This window comes from Monodon monoceros, unplaced genomic scaffold (genome assembly GCF_005190385.1).
Source record: "Monodon monoceros isolate NGI ecotype Baffin Bay Population unplaced genomic scaffold, NGI_Narwhal_1 Super_Scaffold_6, whole genome shotgun sequence".
Lineage (NCBI taxonomy): Eukaryota > Metazoa > Chordata > Mammalia > Artiodactyla > Monodontidae > Monodon > Monodon monoceros.
In genome coordinates, this window is record NW_021703783.1 from 76,570,520 (window position 1) to 76,592,033 (window position 21,514).

At 39.3% G+C, this 21,514-nt stretch overlaps 1 protein-coding gene across 1 annotated transcript in view; it reads left to right on the forward strand.

Moving 5' to 3' along the window:
• Positions 1 to 21,514, forward strand: part of CFAP54 (cilia and flagella associated protein 54) — a 295,719-nt gene that overhangs the window by 272,912 nt on the left and 1,293 nt on the right. Inside the window, exon 67 of the mRNA XM_029206275.1 lies at positions 918 to 992. Coding sequence (XP_029062108.1) covers positions 918 to 992 — 75 coding nt within the window. The remainder of the gene's footprint in view (positions 1 to 917; positions 993 to 21,514) is intronic.

Below are 21,514 nucleotides of genomic sequence, written 5' to 3' on the forward strand. Positions count from 1 at the left end.
TAAGTAAAGAAAAACTACTTATGCTAGCTCAAATGAAGTAGGTTTGGTAAGGAGGCAGTATTTGTCAGGGCATGGTAAGTAAGCTCGTGCATAACCAAGGACTGGGGACAAAACACAGTGGGCCCCACAGAAAGTGAAACTTGGAGAGTCGGGAGCCAAGATTGCACTCAGTCCCACAGGCGGTGTCAGTTCTCATTTATCTCTGTTTCTTGCTCACTCATGTTACATCTAGCCCATTAGGTGCCTTCTCCAACTCCGTATTGCGACCTCTCAGCTCATCTGGCCAGTCCTGATGATAACTCTCTTCTGTTGTCCTTCCTTATATGAAATTACAATGATGGAGAATCTGATTGATTCAACCCTGCCCATAGGTAGATCATTCTTGGGTCAGATGTCCACACAGAAACACGCTGCATCCAAACAGTAGGGGCTGCGGCAGTGTCCTCAGCAATAGACCACGTATGATATCAACTCTCTCTTCTTCTTCTTCATTTTCTCTTTCCACTTCTTTCTCGATTCCCAGCTGTTCATCTCTGCTTAAACCCTTTCTCAGATCTGAACCTCTTTATTCCAGGGCTCTCTTCTCAGAAGAAAAGTGATCTTCCAAAATCTTATTCTGGTGTGAATTACTTTACTTGTTCTTCTCTAACACATGAATTTTAATTGTGAATTTTGCAGGGAAAGAATCCTAAAATAATTTACTATTTGTCATTGAATCTTATAGTTTGTGGCTATTTTGTATCTTTTCAAATAACCCTAATTGCTTAAAAGATTGTGACCTCTGAATCCCTCTAAGTTTCATCCTGGGAATTAGGGAATGATGTAACAAAATACAAACGAAATAACTAATTTGGAATTAAAATATCTAGTATTTTACCAATAAGATGAACCTCACTATATTGTCTTATTATTTCTAGAACATGATTATTGAATGTTGCTCTGAAATAGTATCTTTGTTTTTGCCTGATGAAGAGGCAACTCCACTATCTGAGGTATGCATCTCTTTTAAAACTGTATGTGATTCTCTAACAAGTATTGTTGTTGCTATGGAAATGGAAATACAGAAAACATCTATTATGAAAGTATCAAGGGCCTAACCATCCTTAATTAATATGAAAAGTGCTAAACATTAGTTTATAATAGCATGTTATTTTGGTTAGAAATATTCTTTGTTAAAAAATCAACTAGTACAGAGAGTTGTGGAGAGGATAATCTTAAAATCATCTCAAATTCACCATTCAGGGAATAACCACTATTAACATTTTGGAGAATATCTCAAATTTTTTTCATGTATAGTTAGACTTTTGAATTTTTATATCAGTGGGATCATACTGCACAAGCATTCTGTAACTTGTTTTTTTTTCATTCAACAATAATGCTGTGGAGATATTTTTATGTGAAAAGTCTACCCTGTCTTATTTCATACCTACATAATAGTTTCTTTCATGTATTTGTCATGTCAGGCTCTATTTATATAACTAGATCCTTATTCATGGATCTTGAGGTTGATGGGTTCTAGAACATATGTATTTCACCCTTCTGTTTCACCCATCCTCAGAGTTAATTCTTAGGAATAGGATTTTGGAGTAAAAAGTATATGCATATTGTCCCTGACTTACAATGATTCAACTTATGATTTTTTTGACTTTATGATATTATGAAAGCAATACACATTCAGTAGAAACCATACTTCAAATTTTGAATTTTGAGCTTTTCCCTGGCTAGCAATATGCAGTCCAATACTTGTGATGTGAGGCAGCAGCCGTGAACTGCAGCTCGCATCACCCTCATGATCATGAGGGGAAACAACCCACATACGTACAACCATTCGGGACCCGGACAGCCATTCTGTTCTTAACTTTCAGTACAGTATGCAGTAAATTACATGAGCTATTCAACACTTTATTATAAAATTGGCTTTGTGTTAGATGATTTTGTCCAACTGCAGGCTAATGTATGTGTTCTGAGCATGTTTAGGGTACGCTAGGCTAAGCTCTGATGTTTGGTAGGTTAGGTATATTAAGTGTATTTCTGACTTAAGATATTTTCAGCCTCTGATGAGTTTACCCATTTATTGGGACATAACCCCATCATAAGTAAAGGAAGATCTGTATACATTTTCTATTGTGGTAAAATATACATAATGTAAAATTTACAATTTTAATCATTTCTGAGTGTAGACATCAGTAGCATTAAGTACATTCAAAACGTTGTGCAAACATCTCCACCATCCATCTCCACAATTTTTTCATCATCCCAGGTAGAAACTTTGTACCCATTAAGTAATAACTCCCCATTTCCTCCTCCCCCAGCTCCTGGTAATCTCAGTTCTACTATTTGCTTATTCTAGGTACCTCATATAAATGGAATCATACAATATTGGTTTTTTTGTGGCTGGCTTATTTCATTTAGTGCAATGTTTTCAAAGTTCATGCATGTTTAACATGTATCAGTACTTCATTCCTTTTTAAGACTAAATAATATCCCATTGTATGTATATACCACATTTGTTTATCCACTCTTCTGTGGATGGACATTTGAGTTGTTTGTACCTTTTGGCTCCTATAAATAATGCTGCTATAACCATGGGTGTACAAGTATCTGGGTGTACACCTAGGAGTGGAATTAGTAATTGGTGGATCATATGGTAATTCTATGTTTAACTTTTTAAGAAAACCCCAACAGCTGCACCATTTTACATTCCCATCAACAGTGCAAGAGGGTTCTAATTTCTCCACATACTCACCAACACTTACTTTCTCTTTTTTGATAATAGCCATCTTAATGGGTGGAAAGTAGTATCTCATTGTGATTTTGATTTGCATTTCCCTAATGACTAATTTAATCGCTGATCGCCCATTTTTATATCTTATTTGGAGAAATGTCTGTTCAATCCTTTGCCCATTTTGAATGGGCACATACATTTTGCTATATAATTGCAAATGGCCTCCAGAAATGTGGCACCAGTTTTCTCTCCCATCTGCAGTAGGTGAGAGGCCCAGTGTACCTGTGTATTCACCCACACTAGTTCTCCTCCTTCTTCTGCTCTCTCCCTCCCTCCTCCTCTTCTCCCTTTCCTCCCTCTCGTCCCCCTCCTCTTCTTCTAACTGTTGTAGGTCTGACAAGTGAAAAATGACATTTTCAAGTATTTTATATTTATTAATAGTAAATCCAAATATAGTTCCTACTTTGTTGGCAGTCTGTGTTTCTCCTTTTGTGGAATTGTGTTCATTCATGTAGCCAATCAACAGATACTTAGAGTGAACTGCCTATGTGTCAGGAACTCCCTTCTAGGCCCTAGAGAGCCTGCTGTGAACAAGCAACAAGGACCTCACTCTCTTGGAGCTGCCGTTTTTTTGTTTTTGTTTTTGGAGAGAAATAGTAAATAAATCAATAAGCAAGATAATTCTGCATTTTGTTAAGTGCTATGAAGGAAAAAACAGAGTGAGATGTTAGAGTAGGGTTGGCAAACTGCAGCCTGTGAACTATGGCCCACTGCCTGTTTGTAAATAAAGTTTTACTGGAACACAGCCACGCTCATTTGTTTACCAGTTGTCTATAGCTGCCTTTGAGCTACAACAGCAGAGCTCGGTAGTTTTGACAGAGACCATATAGCCCACAAAGTTTACATTATTTACTATCTGGCCCTTTACAGAAAAAAGTATTCTGATCCCTGTGATAGAAAATAACAGGGGATGGGGCAACAGTTTAGATGGGTGGTCAGGGAAGAATTCTCTTAGGTGAAGACCTGAAACATTACACTGTTTCCCTCCCACCAGATCATTAGCTTCTCGGGAGCAGGGGTGGTGCTATCTTAATCTTTGAATTCTTACAGTGCCTTGTACACGACGTCACTTGGTTATTGTTTCTTGAATTAAATTCTCTTTAGTTTTAAATACCTGAAGTTTAATATTTGCTTAAAATTTTTTTTTCATCTGGCCATTCATGTTCTTTTCCCATGTTTTTAAATGAGGAACTTAATTTTTTATTATGGAAATATGTAGAATTACTGCAGCAGACCATTGACAATAAAAATCAAGTTTAAATCTAGTTTTGTACAAACTGTGATTTACAAATAGGTCACAGAAAAAAATTGTTATTTTAAGACACATGATTTATAACATTAATGAATGGGCTTTGGCCCCTGACAGACCTGGGTTGGAATCCCAGCCTTGGATCTTGTTTGACCTGAGGCAAATCATTTAACTTCTCTAAGCCTCAGTTTTCTCATATGTAGAGTGGGGTAATAATGCCAACAATGCCTCACAGGTGTGAGGACTAAAGTAAATAATGTATGTTAAGTATTTGGATTAGGGTCTAGTGCAAATAAATGTTAAATAATTATCAGCTATTTCATCATGTCATCTTCATTATCATCTTCCCTACCACGGTCCTGCCTTCCATGTGTGAATTCTTCATCCTCTAGTCAACTCATTTCAACAGATTTTTAAGATCCAAAGTTGTTTTGAAATATTGAGAGAAAAGGAGAGTAACAGTGTTAAAGAGAGAGAGAAAACCAGGAGTCCTTTTCTTTGCTTGTAATGTAAATAATTGTTGAATCCTAGAGGAATTAGGTCAGGGTACAAGATCCCAACATGAGATCACAGTCGTGAAAGAATCACTGGTCCAAGAGAAGGTGCCTCCAATCGAATCCCACACTAGCACTTCCACTGAGAGCAAGACTTACCTGATAGTGCTGGATGGAGCGTGGGCGTTTACAAGCTTGTTCCAAGAAGTAAATGGTTAAAATAAAGAAGAAGAAAATTTGTCTAAATAAAATCACATGCCTTCTTTTGTCACTGGCATGAGATCTTGCTGTTCAGTTTAATTCCTTACTGAACACATCTATTATAATTGCCTTTGCCTGTATTGCCTCTTCTTAATTAAAATAAATATTGCCACACACAACTTGTGACAGAAATAACCTGAGATAGCAAGGAAGTGAAGGAAGGGAATGAGTGCTACGTGCTAATGTTCTTAGCGATTAGTTACAGAATGTAAATGACAGTTAGGTGTACTTTCTGGTGCACCAACAATGAAGCGATCCTTTCATTGCCTACATAGGTTCAGATTATTGCAGTTTCCAAGTTGTCAGGTAGGATTCAAACATGACGCTGGAAATATTCTTTCCGCTCTTGCTGTGACCGCCTGTGGGGAGTCGTTCTCTACAACTCCATTCATCAGTAATTTGTGGCTTCCAGCTGCACACGGACCATTGGTGTAGATACTTTTGTTGCTGTAAAGGCAGCATAGGTTTAAGTTCCTGCGTTCAGCTAAATTCAATACTTTTGTATTGGCTTACATGATACATGTGAATTTACCTAATGTGTGTATGTGTGTAGTAGGTGTATCTGTGTGTGTGTTACGTATATCTGTAGTGTGTGTACATGTGTGTATGTATGTATTGAACTGATCTGAGTCATACAGACTCAGTATGGAGAGGAAATTCCTAGGAGCAGATCCTGCTTTGAAGGTGGAAAAGGTGACCCTAAGCCAAGAGAAAAGGCACATTGTAGAGGAGATTTCACAGTAGCTTTTCTTGGCTCCATGAGTTTAGTAGGATATTTTTTTGAGTTCACGGTTTTTAGCTAGACATACTATAGTACCTGACAAACACTAATGATAATAATCATTAAACTGCAAGTCTTACTAATAGTGGTAGTAATTTTAATATTTATTGAGCACATGGCATGTGAAGACACTGTCCAGTGTTTTAAATCCAGTATCTCATTTAACATTACAAGAAGCCTATGCAGTTGGTTACTGTTACTATCCCCATTTTAGAAATGGGGAGGTGTAGCAGCACACCCAAGCTCTTGCAGCTTGTAAGTAGAGGAGGCACTAGTCAACCATAGATCCGCTCACATCCGGGATCTGCATCTTTAACTAAAGTGCACGCAGTGCATGTCTGATCAGAAGAGGGAGCAGATGCTGCAGGGTGTTGAGGAGTGAGAGGAGAGAAAGGGAAGGTTGCAAGTGTAGATGAATCTTTGAGAAGGTTTGGGACAGGAGTCTGGAGAGGGTGGAGGAGCAGCTCCCAGGAGGCACGGAGTCAAGGGCGGGTGTTAGGACAGCAGCAGTGCACAGGGCAAAGAGTTGGGAGGGGCGCAGTTTGCCTGTCTAGAAGAAAAAAGGACAAATGATGAAGCAAGGCCTAAGAGAGTGGGCTGGAAACAGGAAATACACCTCTTTCTGTAGGTCTTGGGGCAGCAGATTAAGGGCAGGAAGGGATGTGAGTAAGTGTGTGAGAGAAGGATAGGAGAAGCGGGGGCAGCTCACACCCAGTGGTTTTCACTTTCTCTATGAAGTAGAGGCAAGTTCATCTAAGACTGGAGTGGGGTAAAGGGTTGAGGGTATGATCTTCTAAGAGAGATGAAGATCTTGAATATTCACAGTCATTGAGTGTGATGAGCAAGGAGCTGACCAAGAAAAAGTAGAAGAATTGAGGTCCACAATGAGATTTAAAAGTCATACATTTGAGGGGCACTAGGCTACTTGGCTTTTTTTGATTTTCTCTTTGATTTCTTCAGTGATCTCTTGCTTATTTAGTAGCGTGTTGTTTAGCCTCCATGTGTTTGTATTTTTTACAGTGTTTTTCCTGTAATTGATATCTAGTCTTATAGCACTGTGGTCAGAACAGATACTTGCCATGATTTCAATTTTCATAAATTTACCAAGGCTTGATTTGTGATGCAAGATATGATCTATCCTGGAGAATGGTCCCTGAACACTTGAGAAGAAAGTGTATTCTGTTGTTTTGGGATGGAACGTCCTATAAATATCAATGAAGTCCATCTTGTTTAATGTGTCATTTAAAGCTTGTGTTTCCTTATTTATTTTCATTTTATATGATCTGTCCACTGGTGAAAGTGGGGTGTTAAAGTCCCTTAGTATGATTGTGTTACCGTCGATTTCCCCTTTTATGGCTGTTAGCATTTGCCTTATGTATTGAGGTGCTTCTATGCTGGGTGCATAAATATTTGTAATTGTTATATCTTCTTCTTAGATTGATCCCTTGATCATTATGTAGTGTCCTTCTTTGTTCCTTGTAATAGTCTTTGTTTTAAAGTCTATTTTGTCTGATATGAGAATTGCTACTCCAGCTTTCTTTTGGTTTCCATTTGCATGGAATATCTTTTTCCATTTTGTATGTGTCCCTAGGTCTGAAGTGGGTCTCTTGTAGATAGCATATATACAGGTCTTGTTTTTGTATCCATTCAGCCAGTCTATGTCTTTTGATTGGAGCATTTAATCCATTTGCATTTAAGGTAATTATCAATATGTGTATTCCTATTATCATTTTCTTAATTGTTTTGGGTTTGTTATTGTAGGTCTTTTCCTTCTCTTGTGTTTCCTGCAGGGACAAGTTCCTTTGGCATTTGTTGTAAAGCTGGTTTGGTGCTGCTGAATTCTCTTAGCTTTTGCTTGTCTGTAAAGGTTTTAATTTCTCCATCGAATATGAATGAGATCCCTGCTGGGTAGAGTAATCTTGGTTGTAGGTTTTTCCCTTTCATCACTTTAAATATGTCCTGCCACACTCTTCTGTGCTTAGCCAATTTTTTAAATTAGTCAGCAGCTGTCCCCAAATATACTAGGTAACTGTTATGGAGTTGCTGAGTGTGTTTATACCCAGAGGACAGAGGAAAAACTAGGTGGATTCTCAGTTCCCTTTGAAAGAAGCTATGCAGTTTTTCTGGCTGTTGGATGGAGTTGCATGTTTCCCAATTTATGTGGGATAGCTTCCACATCACTTTTGGCGGGGGGGGGGCTGTTAAGTCCTAGAAGGTAGGCTATTTATCTTCCTTTAAGCTGTTAAGTCCTAGAGGGTAGGCTATTTAACTTCCTTTGGCTAATTTTGTTACATTACCCTATGCCCCTTGGTTTCTTTTTAACAAAACTTCCCAAATGGTGACAATGACAATACTGTCTGTAAACTGTCATTTATAGCATTGGGAACAAGGTATTCTGTAGTTTACTAAGTACTAAAAAATTAATTCTATTAATATAACTTCTTTCAGTTGAAAGTTGTAGTTGTTGTTGTTGTTGTTTTTTGTACCAGCCAAGAGCTGTCTGAATAGATTTTACAGGCATCAAGCCTTACATCTTTCTTCTGTGAGACATTATTATTCTGTCCTCAAGTGAAGAGTACCCTTTGTATGTAAGTTCATGAGACATCCACTTAATATTCTTATATTCTTTTGGAGACAATGCCGAATGACACCAGTTCCACACTGCCTCTAAAACACAGCTCTGACTTTGATTCCATCCGCTTCACTGTTCATTTCCGACTGTCAAATTTGGCTAAGGGAAGAAGAAAGCCCTTAAGCAAGGCTAGGCTATTAGTGTGCTCTTCAAAATGCTAAGAAAAGGCTAAGCCGTTTATAGCGTTTTCAAAGTGCTCATCTCTCGGAGATCCGCCAGCAGCAGTGTCAAGGTGAAGTAGCTCTCGTTCATCCAGGAGCTGAGAGCCTTTGTGTTCTCTGCACTCAAAGCGCTGGCCCCACTACTGTTTGTTAGACGTGCTATTTGGGGGTATAATGATCCTTGGATATAATACAGTCATGAGCCTGATATTGTGTATTTACTGTAAAAGTGGCAAGAAGTGTGTGCAATGCTTGAGAAAGCAAGCCTGGCTTCATTCTGGGTACAGCTGTATTTCGGAATCAAGGGGACAATTTCCTGAAGTTTAGTCACTTTGTATAACTTCAAAGGAAGTGAGAGGCAGGGGTATTATTAGCAAATCTGTACATTGCTTTCTATCTTGCTGAAAACTGAGTCAAGTGCTTAGTTTCATTCACTTCACGCGTTTTGCGAAACGTTTTTGTCTTGATTAAAAATCTGGACCCTTAACAATGGCGTTATAATTCATTTTAGGAGGATGTTGATTTTGGCCTCATATTTCTCAGTCAGTTGACAAGCCTTTTGAAATTCTCCAGACCAATGTTCTTTATATTTAAATAAATCCACAAAGGAGAAACTGGTGTAAATTTACCCACTTTCTTTGTTAATACTTTGGACACCAGCCATTAGAGATTTTTGCCCTTATTTCTCCTGTATCTCGGTAGCTGGTACCATTATGTTCTTTTCTCAACCACCTGTGAGAGCACAGCACGGTGGGAAGAGTGCTCAGCACACGCTGGAGCCCCACTGTTGCTCTTGTGGACAAGTCATTAGTCCTTAAAGACCTCAGATCAATTACATGCTGTTGAAGGTCTCGGAAGCAACGTATCTCAGCAGATCAAAACATGATTTGATTCTTGGTTCCACCATCTATTGATGGTGTGACCGTGAGCTACTCACTTTTCCTTCTCTGCTTCAGCTCCTTATCTGTCCATTGGTGATAGCTTCTCCTCATGTAGGATTGCATTAGAAACAGTATGTGACACGTCTGATATAGTGCCTGTCAACGCCATGGGTAAGCATCCAATACATTGTGGCCATCTTTATTTTTCCCTGCCTTAAAATAATGAGAAATGAGTCATTTCTTCATTTGATCATTCGTAACTCTCTGCATTGGTGGCTTTTGGCCTATCTGAATGTTTGCTAATTTTCAAAAGAGTAAAGGGACATTTAATAGATGTAGTCTTAATATTATTTTTCAATCATCCTTTTTAAATTAAACTTTCTGTTTTGAGATGTTAGGCCCATGTGCAATTTTAAGAAATAATAATGTAATACATTATAATAATATAATATAATATAAAGCTGTAGTACAGTGTCATAACGAGGATAATGACATTAATAAAGTCGGGGTACAGAACAATTTCATCCCTACAAGGACTCCTCCTGTTCTCCTTTTATAGCCACCCCCACCTCTCACACCCCACCTCTGTCCCTGACCCTTGACAATTATTAATCTCTTCTCCATTTCTATAATTGTATCATTTCAAGAATGTTATATTGAAGGAACCATACAGTATGTAACCCTTGGGGATTCGTATTTTTTCACTCAGCTTAATTCCCTGGAGAACCATTAAATCATGCTTTTTTTTTTTTTTTTTTTTTTTTTTTTGCGGTACGCGGACCTCTCACTGTTGTGGCCTCTTCCGTTGCGGAGCACAGGCTCCGGATGCGCAGGCCCAGCGGCCATGGCTCACGGGCCCAGCCGCTCTGCGGCACGTGGGATCTTCCCGGACCGGGGCACGAACCCGCGTCCCCTGCATCGGCAGGCGGACTCTCAACCACTGCGCCACCAGCGAAGCCCTAAATCATGCTTTTGATGGACCAAAAAATCTTTATGAACATTGAATATTTTACTTTGGCCACATAATAATCATTAGCTCAAAAGTGCCTGTTGTGGTACCTGGCACATAGTGTGGGGTAAAGGTTCACTGAGGCGCAGGGGTGGATCCCACTCTACCTGATTCACCCCTGCTCCTCTCTCTCCTCCTCCTCTCCATCCTTCTCCTCTTTCCTTGCCCCGTTCTTCTCCACATCTTCTTATGGATATTGACAGACAAAGGCTGATTGCTCAAGTTAGAAATACCAAAAAGAGTTAAAAGAAATACTTTATGTGAAATTGCTTTGTAAATTGCAAGCTCTGTTAGACTTCCTATCAAAAACTGCCGGTCAGTGTTGGCCACATTGTTTGCAGATACTTGCGATGTAAACGGATGGGAACAAAGGAGTCAGTGTGAGCAGTGTTTCCTTACCCATCGTGCTCATGGGTCTGCGCTCTAGTTTCTGCTGCAGTGGGAGCTGCTGACTAACAAAGCCCCTTAGCCTTTCACTCTAGCCAACAAAGTCCCAGGAACAAAATGCAAACTTCAGTTCACATTCTTTGTAAGCCTTTGCTCTGAAAAAGAGCCCCCTGTTTAGAGTTGCCAGATGTTAAGCTCGCTGAGCTCCTTCATGAAAAAGCATCAAGAAATGCCAAGTATTGTTCAAACTCTGGAGTTTTCATTTCAGTATCTCAGGTCAAAAGCCCACAGGCAGATCAGTCACAGCCATTCAGGAGGCAACCCAACTTCAGCATTTGTACCCAGTTAGAGCATTTCTTATTGTAACTTTGCTGCTGAGAGTCAACGACCTGACCTTTAAGTGGAGTCCACCCCTTACTCTGATGGAATGTCCCCTATTCAGAAATATAGCAAGGGGAGAACAAGCTTGCCAGAGCGTAGCTGTTTGAGCCAGGATAGCTTAGGCTATGCTGTGCTAACAAATAAACCCCAAACCTCAGTGGCAGTAAAGGTTTGCTTATTTCTCATAAAAATCCAGTGAGGGGTACGCAACTCTCCTTCAACTTGTAACTATTCTGTCTGGGCTACGCGGCCTCCAAGTAGGAGGAGAAGAGGGCTAGGGGATTTCATAGGATGTTTTTAAGTTGGGTGACTATAGATACAGGTTTGCCTGCAGCAGTCACAGCGCATACCTGTTGATTTGTTGTGATGGTTAATATACTCTCCTTTTATTCTCAACAGTCTCCCAGTTTAGGCAATAAATTAGGGTGACCATTTCTAAGAGCCAGCATGGAATGGCTGTCATATAATTTCTGCCCATATCCTGTTGGCCTTGCCCTGATGTGCAAGGATGTAGAGAACCGTAGAGGAACAAGTATGTACTTCAGTGAGCTCTAGTAACCTCTGGCACAGCAGGCATCTGCAGGAACGCCACGAATTTTTTCCACAGAATTAATTCAATAACTTCAATTACCAAAACTCTGTTGAGAAGATAGGTTAGAAATATGATATTCTTATGAACGAAGCCATCTCATTTAATCACACATTGTGGTAGGCTGACTCATGGCCCCCCAGAGATGTCCACATCCTAATCCCCAGAACCTGTTACCTTATGTGACCAAAGGGACTCTTCAGACGTGATTAAATTAAGGATATTGAGATGGGGGAGATTATCCTGGATTATTCAGGCGGGCCTTAAGTGTAGTCACAAGTATCCTTGTAAAAGGGAGGCAGAGGGAGACTTGACAGCAGAAGAGGAGAAGGCAACGTGATGATGGAGGTGAAGATTGCAGAGATGTGCTTTGAGGATGGAAAAGGGGCTATAAACCAAGGAAAACAGGTGACCTCTAGATGCTAAAATAGGCAAAGAAACAAGATTCTTTGCTGAGAGTCTCCAGAAGGAACCAGCCCTGCTGACACCTTGACTTTAGCCCAGCCAAACTGAATTCAGGTTTCTTACCTCCAGGACTGTAAGAGAACAAGCGTGTGTTGTACGCCACTAGGTTTGTCTTCCATTTGTTACAGCAGCAGCAGGACATTAATCCACACGTGCACTCTGAAATTCAGCATGTGACTTTAGGTTTCTGTTTCTGTTTAGATGTCTGTAAAAAAAAATCCTTCTTTTACGTGTGAGATATTTAAGTGGCTTGCCCAAGGTCCCTTAGCTAGTTAATGTCGGAGCCAGGATTTACACCCAGGCAGACTGGCTCCTCAGATCACGTTTCTAACTACCCAGCTGCACTGCCTCTGCCCTACTGCCCAGCTGCCCTTGAACTCCCCATACCATGCCCATCCACCATGAAACGCCCCTGCTGCATGCAGCCTCTCCTCCCACACCCACCTGACTTCAGTCTCTTGCTCCTTCCATGGGCACTGTGGGCCCCTGGACACATTTCCAGCTTCTGCTTTTGGAAAAAATTTTATGTAAGGTTCTAGGGCTTCCATAGGGAATTCTCAAGAAAAGTTAGGCTTCAGGAGAAATTATTGAATTTCTTCATATTTAAGTGTATGGGGAGGGATATTATTTGAGGGAAGATATTTCTGAATCTTCTTCCTACTCCTTAGTTTCTAATTCTCTTCCTCATACTCTAGAGGGGGAAGTGTTCCTAAGGGTAATCAAATAACGTGATTAATAGAAATGATACTGGAAAGGTATTAAGTTTGTTTTACCATGACCCAGAAAAGAAGCCTCTAGAAATTCGGTATAAAAATTCTCAGTACTTTAAATCTCCCATTAGCTTGTATTGGTTATATACTAGTATGCGTTTTGCCATATTGCCATTTGTTTAATGGTTCTATTGTTAACCACTGAATTAAATATTTACGCCTGGGTGGCCCCTTCACTGAGCCACTAAGAGCTCATCTTCCGGACCGAAGAACTTATTTTCCCAGCTCTGGGAATGTGCTGACCAGCAGCCCTCAGCTCTCAACCCTCTCCAGGAACTGCCTCTGTCTAATGGACATGGCCTTTTTGGGCAGGGGTGGGTTGGGGGGGTATCTGTATCTAATTACTGGCTGATATGGTTGCGCAGTGACCCAACCACCGCCCCCCCCCCCACAAAAGTTGGGACAACTCTGAAGGGCCACTCCAGCTTCAAAGCTCCCCATGGTGTTGGCAGGGGGTTTGTTGTGTCTGCATTGCAGCCAGTCTTCTCCCTCTACCTAATCCTGCTTTCTTCCCTTTCCCCATGGGTGTTGATCCCAAGGGTATGCCCCAATAAACTTCCTGAAAGCTAAGTTCCATCTCAGGGTCTGCTTCCCAGGAACCTGAACTGCAACAATGAGATAAAAATAATAATAAAAAATGAAGATCCCTGACTGGTGATGAATACGTAAGAGTGCTCCATTAATCCTTATTTATTGGAATTAGAAGAGTTCTGAAGGAACTTGGAAGCACACTTTCTGGTTGAAAGTTTATTTTCTAATGTAGAAGTAAGGGGAAAACATCATACACGTCACCCACTCATGATTAAAAATACCTTCTGCAGTGTGACCCCACAGTTCAATCACAGTTTCCTTTGACCTCTGTGTTAACAGTTAATTTACAATGATATAAAGTCTGTAAAACAAAGATTCGAGCCCATTTCCAATCCTCAATAAATGCAGGCTTCCTTTTTCAGAGAAACGTTTTCTCCCAGAGTAAAAAAACAAGGACTTGGTAAAGCTTTAAAACCATTTTATGCAAATAAAGGCAATGATGTAAAGAACAATGTCATCACGCATAGAACTATATCAGAATTTATGCTCAAATCTCCACAGAGAGTGAGGAATACACACTCAGTTTTACAACACATTGACTATAAGCATTCCTGTTCAGTCATCTACCCCAAAACACTTTTCCTTTAATTCTTCCCCCAACCTCTGATTATAAGCACTGAACCACCAGCCGAAAACTTGCATCTAGCCTTTATGCCTTATGCACTTCATTGTTGGTTGTATGACTCCGCTTCCTGTTCTGATTAGAGCTTTTGATATTTTAAAGGGGATTTGCCCTGTTTGAGACCCTTTATTAGTTTTTTATATGGTGACAGAGACTTTCCTGGAGTGAGAGAGCAGCTGTTCTTTCTGCACAATAGGGTTTCAAAGGCTCTTTTCTCTGGGACTTAGACTCTTGAACGTCAGAATAAGCCTGGATACGCACAGCCTAAACTTTCACTTTTTTCTTAATGGTCTCAAAAGATTGTTTTGTTAAATAGTTCCCTATAAAAAGCATATATCCATAATGGAGATACCACTGCCAGCTCTATCAGTTTTCATCACGTAGTGCCTTGGCTCAGCCTGGGGTAGGGTATGAAGGGCAACGTGTGCAGAAGGGTGCAAGGGAAGAGGAGGAATGCAGGAGAAAGCCCCAAAGGCCCCAGAGACATTCACTAGCTGAGCACTGCCCTAATCTACATAATACCAGATACGACTCTTGTGGGTTTTTTCCTGACACCAGCCGATTCTACAGTTCTCTGACACCAACTGGGTGCCCAACAATTCAATTCAGTTCTGACGCTACTACCCAGAGTTAGCACAGACTCCCACAGATTAAGGGCTCAATCCAAGAATGCCCCCACTTCAGATGCCAGCTGTAAATGAGGTGCCCAGGCTACCCATACTTCTGTCCCAGCAGACTGCAGATTCAGGAGTTCCCATGATGCCCCCTAAGGTTTGATAAGTTGCTATAAAGACTCACAGAACGCAGGATAACACTTCACTTATGATTACCAGTTTATTATAAAGGATACAACTGAGGAATGGCCAAATAGAAAAGGTGCATAGGGCAAGGTATGGGGGTTGGGAGGAACAGAGTCTCCATGCCCTCTCCAGGTGTGTCACCCTCCCAGTACATCAATTTGTTTACCAGCCAAGAAGTTCCTCAAAATGTGTCATTATAGGGTTTTTGTGGAAGTTTCATTACGGAGGCATGATTGATTCAGTCATTGGCCGTTGGTGACTGAACTCAATGTCCAGTTCTTCTCCCCTCCCTGAAGGTCAGGGGCACTGGGCTGAAAGTTTAACTCTCTAATCACATGGTTGGTTTTCTTGGTGACCAACCCCATCCTGAAGCTATCTAGGCACCTTTCCCCACCTTAGTCATCTTATTAACATACAAAAAAAAAATTTCCAAGGGATTTAGGACCTCTATGCCAAGAAACTGGGACAAAGACCAAATATGGATTTTCTCTTAAAGTATGAACATCACGTAAAATTGATTTTTAAACATATATCCCAGTGAATGTAGTCTCCCTCAATATATCTCCTCTCATGGAGGTGCTCTTCATGTGTTTGTTCCATTGTTCAAAACATTTCTGGCATCTACTTAGATGTGAAAATGGAGACAGGGCTCCTTATGTTGCTGAAATGTCTTTGGCTGGACTGAAACCTTTGGTTTCCTGACCATGTGGGACAATATATCTGAGCAGGAATTGTCCTTTATTAAAAGGTGAACTCTGCTCAAGAGCTCAAGGAAATGCCATGCATAGCCAGGGCTCAGTGGTCGTACAGTGTCAGTGACAGCGATGGTGATGGGGCGGATGATTTAAGAAGAATAGATTCTATTCTTAGGCAGTACAACAATTGAACCAATTTCCTGAACATATGCTTTCTCAGCTGTAATCCTGTCTTTAATTTCTAATTTTCTTGTTCTCTGCAAAATGTCTTTATAATAATGTTATTTCTTTACATTTTAATTTAGAAGATTTCTACCACCTTACCAATATGACCCTGTGATCTCATATTATGTTTAAGGAAACTTCTTTTCTGCTATATTTAAAGTTTTATTAATACAAAAATTAGAGTGATGAAAAAGATAATCTTGTTTACAGCAAAGTGTGAAATTTCCTGTGGTCTGATAGAGTTGTATATAAGCCCTTCTCACCTTCCTAAGAGTTAGGTGCTGTTTCTGTTAGATTGCGGAGAATAACATTGTTGGTATTGGGATTCTCTCAATCATATAAAGTATAGTGAAACCAAATACATCCAGATGAGTTCCCTCTCATCTGGAACTTTTATTAGATGGGTCATCAGTCATTCATGATATCAGCTCTTAAGTAAGCTAGTATTGTATTATCCTTTCTACTTTGGAAGGCATGTTTTTTCCCCAGTCCAAAAAAAAGACTTCAAAGGCTCAGGTGATATATAAAGAAGAGATAGAAAACATGGTAGAAAAAGATATATATGAGAATGCTAGATAAAAACAGTATTTCCTGTTGGTACGGGCCGGCTGGCCGCACATCCGGTGCCCGGTAGCGGGGTGCCTGGCACCGCCAGCTGGACGGGGGTCCCCCTGCTACCCTCACGGCTCCGGCGTCCAGGAGGATCCAGCATGAGCAGTCGCAGCTCCCGCTCATTCTGCTTCATCTTCTTCAGAATGAACCCCAGGCTCAGCTGGGAACAGAAACCCGAAGTTCCTGGATTGTATCATGGCTGCATATAGGGAGTAGGAGTTCTGACTCAGGAGCCAAAACCAAGAACCCCTAGGATGTTGACGTCACCCTGGGGCCACTGTGTGGCTCAGTTCCCTGGAAACATGGTCCAGAACCTGCTCTTCTTGGGACTCGGCATCATCCAAAATCTGCCAGTTACACGGCTTCTCCACTTTCCCTGGCTCCTGATATCTTAGATGGTAGGCCTGGGATTCTCCATCAGGGGTGGAAATGGCCCCTAGGGGCCCTTTGGAAATGTGTGGGGGCATCACTGGATTGAACCAATTACAAGGTAGAGTTCATGTCGTTTAGAGGGCAGGGGACAGACTTGCACAAAGAATTGTCCTGCCCAAGATGCCCATTGTCTCTCTATTGAGAAGCACAAGTTTTCATTTTGCCGATGAGAAAATTGAGGCTCACATGGTGCTTAGCGTGATTGACATTGTGACTGACATATAGTAGGTGCTCAATCAATATTTGTGGTTGAACAAGAACAACAAAAAAACAGTATTTGCTTTCCTACCTCGAAGCTATTGTTTTTTCTTTTAATGGCTGTGACTCTGTATTTTAAGGTTCTTGAAAGGACACAAAGTTAAATCCAATTGTTTCACAAAACTTGCAGTTTTTTATATCCTACTTACCAATTACGAGAGTAGGCAAATCTAATTGATTAGTGGTTATTTGGCTTTCTCCCTTTTTTCTTGGTCATTAACACTTAGAATCAATGAAAAGACAAATGACACTGGGCTGAGAGAAGCAAGAAGATGTCTCAAAGTAGGTGCTCAATAAAAACTCAGTGGCTTAAGAAAAAGCATAGATACTTTGAATACAATATGATTTTTGTTTCAATCAAGGAAAATAGAACAAAGGAGCAGAAGTAATAAAATCCTTCATTATGATAAAATCTAGTTTTCAGGCAGAAACTCATATAAAGTATAGCATTGGCAAAAAAAAAACCTTTAACTTTCCAATGGCTTTCAGAACTCCCCCAAACAAGTTCAAGTCCAGGCCAGATTTGAATGAACCCCTTCAGGGTGCCCCACCTTGATTAACTTCCTTTCCCTTCCTTGTACTGTTTCAGACTTTTATCCTCTCTAGGCAGGCAAAATCATCATCATTTCTTTAATATTGCTCCTTGAACCATAACCTGCTTGAACTAAATTACAATCTGCTACCTACCAAGATATTTTTTCCTTCCTTTCTACAAAGTGTTTCCTAATCCAGGAAAAGGAACCAAGATTCTCTGGTACCTTATCCTGGACAATTTGGACTCAAAGCTATTTTCTAAACACAAACAAGACTTCTCAGTAATTATGTGATTGCCAATGTTATCTCTGTTGAATGACAAAGAAATTCAGTAATTTCACCTGGAACCTAAATTTTCTTGAGAAGTTCCCTATGAAAGACCCAGAACCTTCCATAAAATTTCCAAAAGCTGAAGCTGGAAAAGTGTCCAAAGTGCCACAGAGCCCATGGGAAAAAAATTTAACCAAGGAGGTGAAAGACTTGTACACTGTAAATTATAAGATGCCGGTGAAAGAATTGAAGAAGACACAAATAAATGGAAAGATATTATGTGTTCATGGATTGGAAGAACTAATATTGTTAAAATGACCATACTACCCAAAGCAATTTACAAATTCAGTTCAATCCCTATCAAAATTCCAATGGCATATTTCACAGAAATAGAACAAAGAATACTAAAATTTGTATGGAACCACAAAAGACCCTAAACAATCCTGAGAAAGAAGAACAAAGTTGTAGGTATCACACTCCCTGATTTCAAACTGCGCTACAAATCTATATTAATAAAAACAGTATGGTACTAGCACAAAAACCAGACACACGGATGAATGGAACAGGATAGACAGCCCAGAAATAAACCCACATTCTTATGATCAATTGATCTACAACAAAGGAGGCAAGAATATACAATGGAGAAAAGAAAGTCTCTTCAATAAGTGGTGCTGGGAAAACTGGACAACAACAAATAAAATAGTAAAATTAGAACATTCTCTAACACCCATATACAAAAATATGCCCAAAATGGATCAAAGACCTAAATGTAAGACTGGATACTATAAATCTCCTAGAGGAAAACATAGGCAGAACACTCTTTGACATAAATCACAGCAATACAGTTTTGGATTCTCCTCCTAGAGTAATGGAAACAAAGACAAAAATAAACAAATGGGACCTAATTAAACTTAAAAGCTTTTGCACAGCAAAGGAAACCATAAACGACATGAAAAGACAACCTACAGAATGGGAGAAAATATTTGCAAACGATACAACTGACAAGGGATTAATTTCCAAAATACACAAACAACTTATACAGCTCAATATCAAAAAAAACAACCCAATCAAAAACTATATCTGGAGAAAACTCTAATTCGAAAAGACCCATGCACCCCAATGTTCATAGCAGTACTATTTATGATACCCAAGACATGTATATTATATACAATGGAATATTATTCAGCTGTAAAAAAGAATGAAATAATGCCATTTGCAGCAAACTGAATGGATCTAGAGATTATCACATTAAGTGAGGTAAGTCAGACAGAGAAAGACAAATATCATATGATGTCACTTATATGTGGAATCTAGAAAAATGATACAAATGAAGTTATTTACAAAAATAGGCTCACAGACATAGAAAACAAGCTTATGGTTACCAAAGGGGATGGGGGGAGGGTTGAGGGGAGATAAATTAGGAGTTTGGGATTAATAGTTACATACTTACTATATAGATAAACAACAAGGACCTTGTGTATGGCACAGGGAACTATATTCAGTGCCTTGTAATAACTTATAATGGAAAAGAATCTGAAAAAGAATATATACATATGTACAACTGAATCACTTTGCTGTACAATTGAAACAACACAACATTGTAAATTAACTATACTTCAATTAAAAAAAGAGAAAAAAAGAATCTGGAAAAGTATAGATAGATAAATGTATGTATAACTGAATCACTTTGCTGTATACCTGAAACATTGTAAATCAACTATAATTTTTTTTAAAGTGCTCAATAAAAAAGTTAAGTTTTCAAATATGGAATTGAAAAAGTTAACTCAAGATGGATAGAAAACTTGAATGTAAGACCTGAAATCATAAACTTCCTAGAAGAAAACATAGATGGTAAATTCATTAACATCAATCTTAGCAATGTTTTTGTGGATCTGGCTCCAAAGGCAGGGGAAACAAAAGAAAAAATAAATAGACAGGACTACATCACATCAGACTAAAAGCTTCTGCCCAGTGAAGGAAACCATTATCAGAATGAAAAGGTAACAACACACTGAGTGGGAGGAGATATTTGCAAATCATATATTAACTAAGAGGTTAATATCCAAAATCTATGAAGAAATCATACAATTCAACAAAAAGAAACAAACAAAATGCCCCCAAACAACCCAATTAAAAAATGGGCAGGGGATCTGAATAGACATTTTTTCAAAGAAGACATAGAGATGGCTAACAATCACATGAAACTATGTTCAGCATCACGAATTATTAGGAAAATGCAAATCAAAGCCATAATGAGATATCACCTCATACCTGTTAGAATGACTATTATCGAAAAGACAAGAAGTAACAAATGTTGGAGAAGATATGGAGATAGGGAACCTTTGTACACCATTGGTGTGACTATAAATTGGTGTAGCCACTCTGGAAAACAGTGTGGAGATTCCTCAAAAAATTGAGAATAAAACTGCCATATGACCCAACTATTCCACTTTTGGGTATTTATCCAAAGAACATGAAAACACTAATTTGAAAGAATACATATGCTCCTGTGTTCATATGGAAACAACCTAAATATCCATTGATAGATGAATAGATAAAAGAAGATGTGGTATAAATACAATGAAATATTGCTCAGCCATAAAAAAGAATGAAATCCTGCCATTTGCGACAACATGGGTGGATCTTGAGGTTATTATGCTAAGTGAAATAGTCAGATGGAGAGAGACAAATACTGTATGATTTCATTTATATGTGGAATCTAAAAACAAAACAAGTGAACAAACAAAATAAAATGAAAACAAACTCATAGATATGGAGAATAGATTAGTGGTTACCAGACGGGGAAGGGATTGGGGAGTGGGCAAAATAGGTGAGGGGGGTCAACTTATTGTGGTGATGGCAACTAGAGTTGTGATGGTGATCACTTTGTGGTATATACAGACATCGAATTATAATGCTATACACCTGAAACTTGTACAGTGAAAAAGAAAATACATGTTGGAGAGGATGTGAAAAAATTAGATCCATCATACATTAATAGTGGGAATGTAAAATGTTGCATCCTCTATGTAAAACATAGAGTAAAACAGTTTGGTGGTTCTTCAATAACTTACATAGAATTACCATGTGATTCAGTAATTTCATTCCTAGATATGGACCCCCCCCCAAATTGAAATCAGATGTTCAAACAAAACTTGTATTTAACAGTAACACTTAACAATGGCCAAAGGGTGGAAACAGCACAAATGTCCATCAACATATGAATGGATAAACAAAATGTGGTGTATTCATAAAATGGAGCATTAGTCATAAAAAGGAACAAAGTATTGATACACACAGCAATGAGGATGAACCTCCAAAATATTATGTTAAGTTAAGCCAGACATAAAAGGTCATATACTGTATAGTTCAATTTTTATGAAATATCCAGAACAGACATATACACAGAGACAGGAAGCATATTTGTGTTTGCCAAGGACTGGGGTAGTGAAATTAGGAAATTAAAATTTAAACAGATCAAATAGTTTACTCAGCCTCACCTGGCTGGTATATGGTGAGGTCTGAGTGAACCAAGCAGTCTTACTCCAGAATGTACACTTTTAACCTCCATGTGGTTATTCTGCCTCCCTGAATTGGTTAAGGTGGGATTTCTCTTACATATTGGTAATT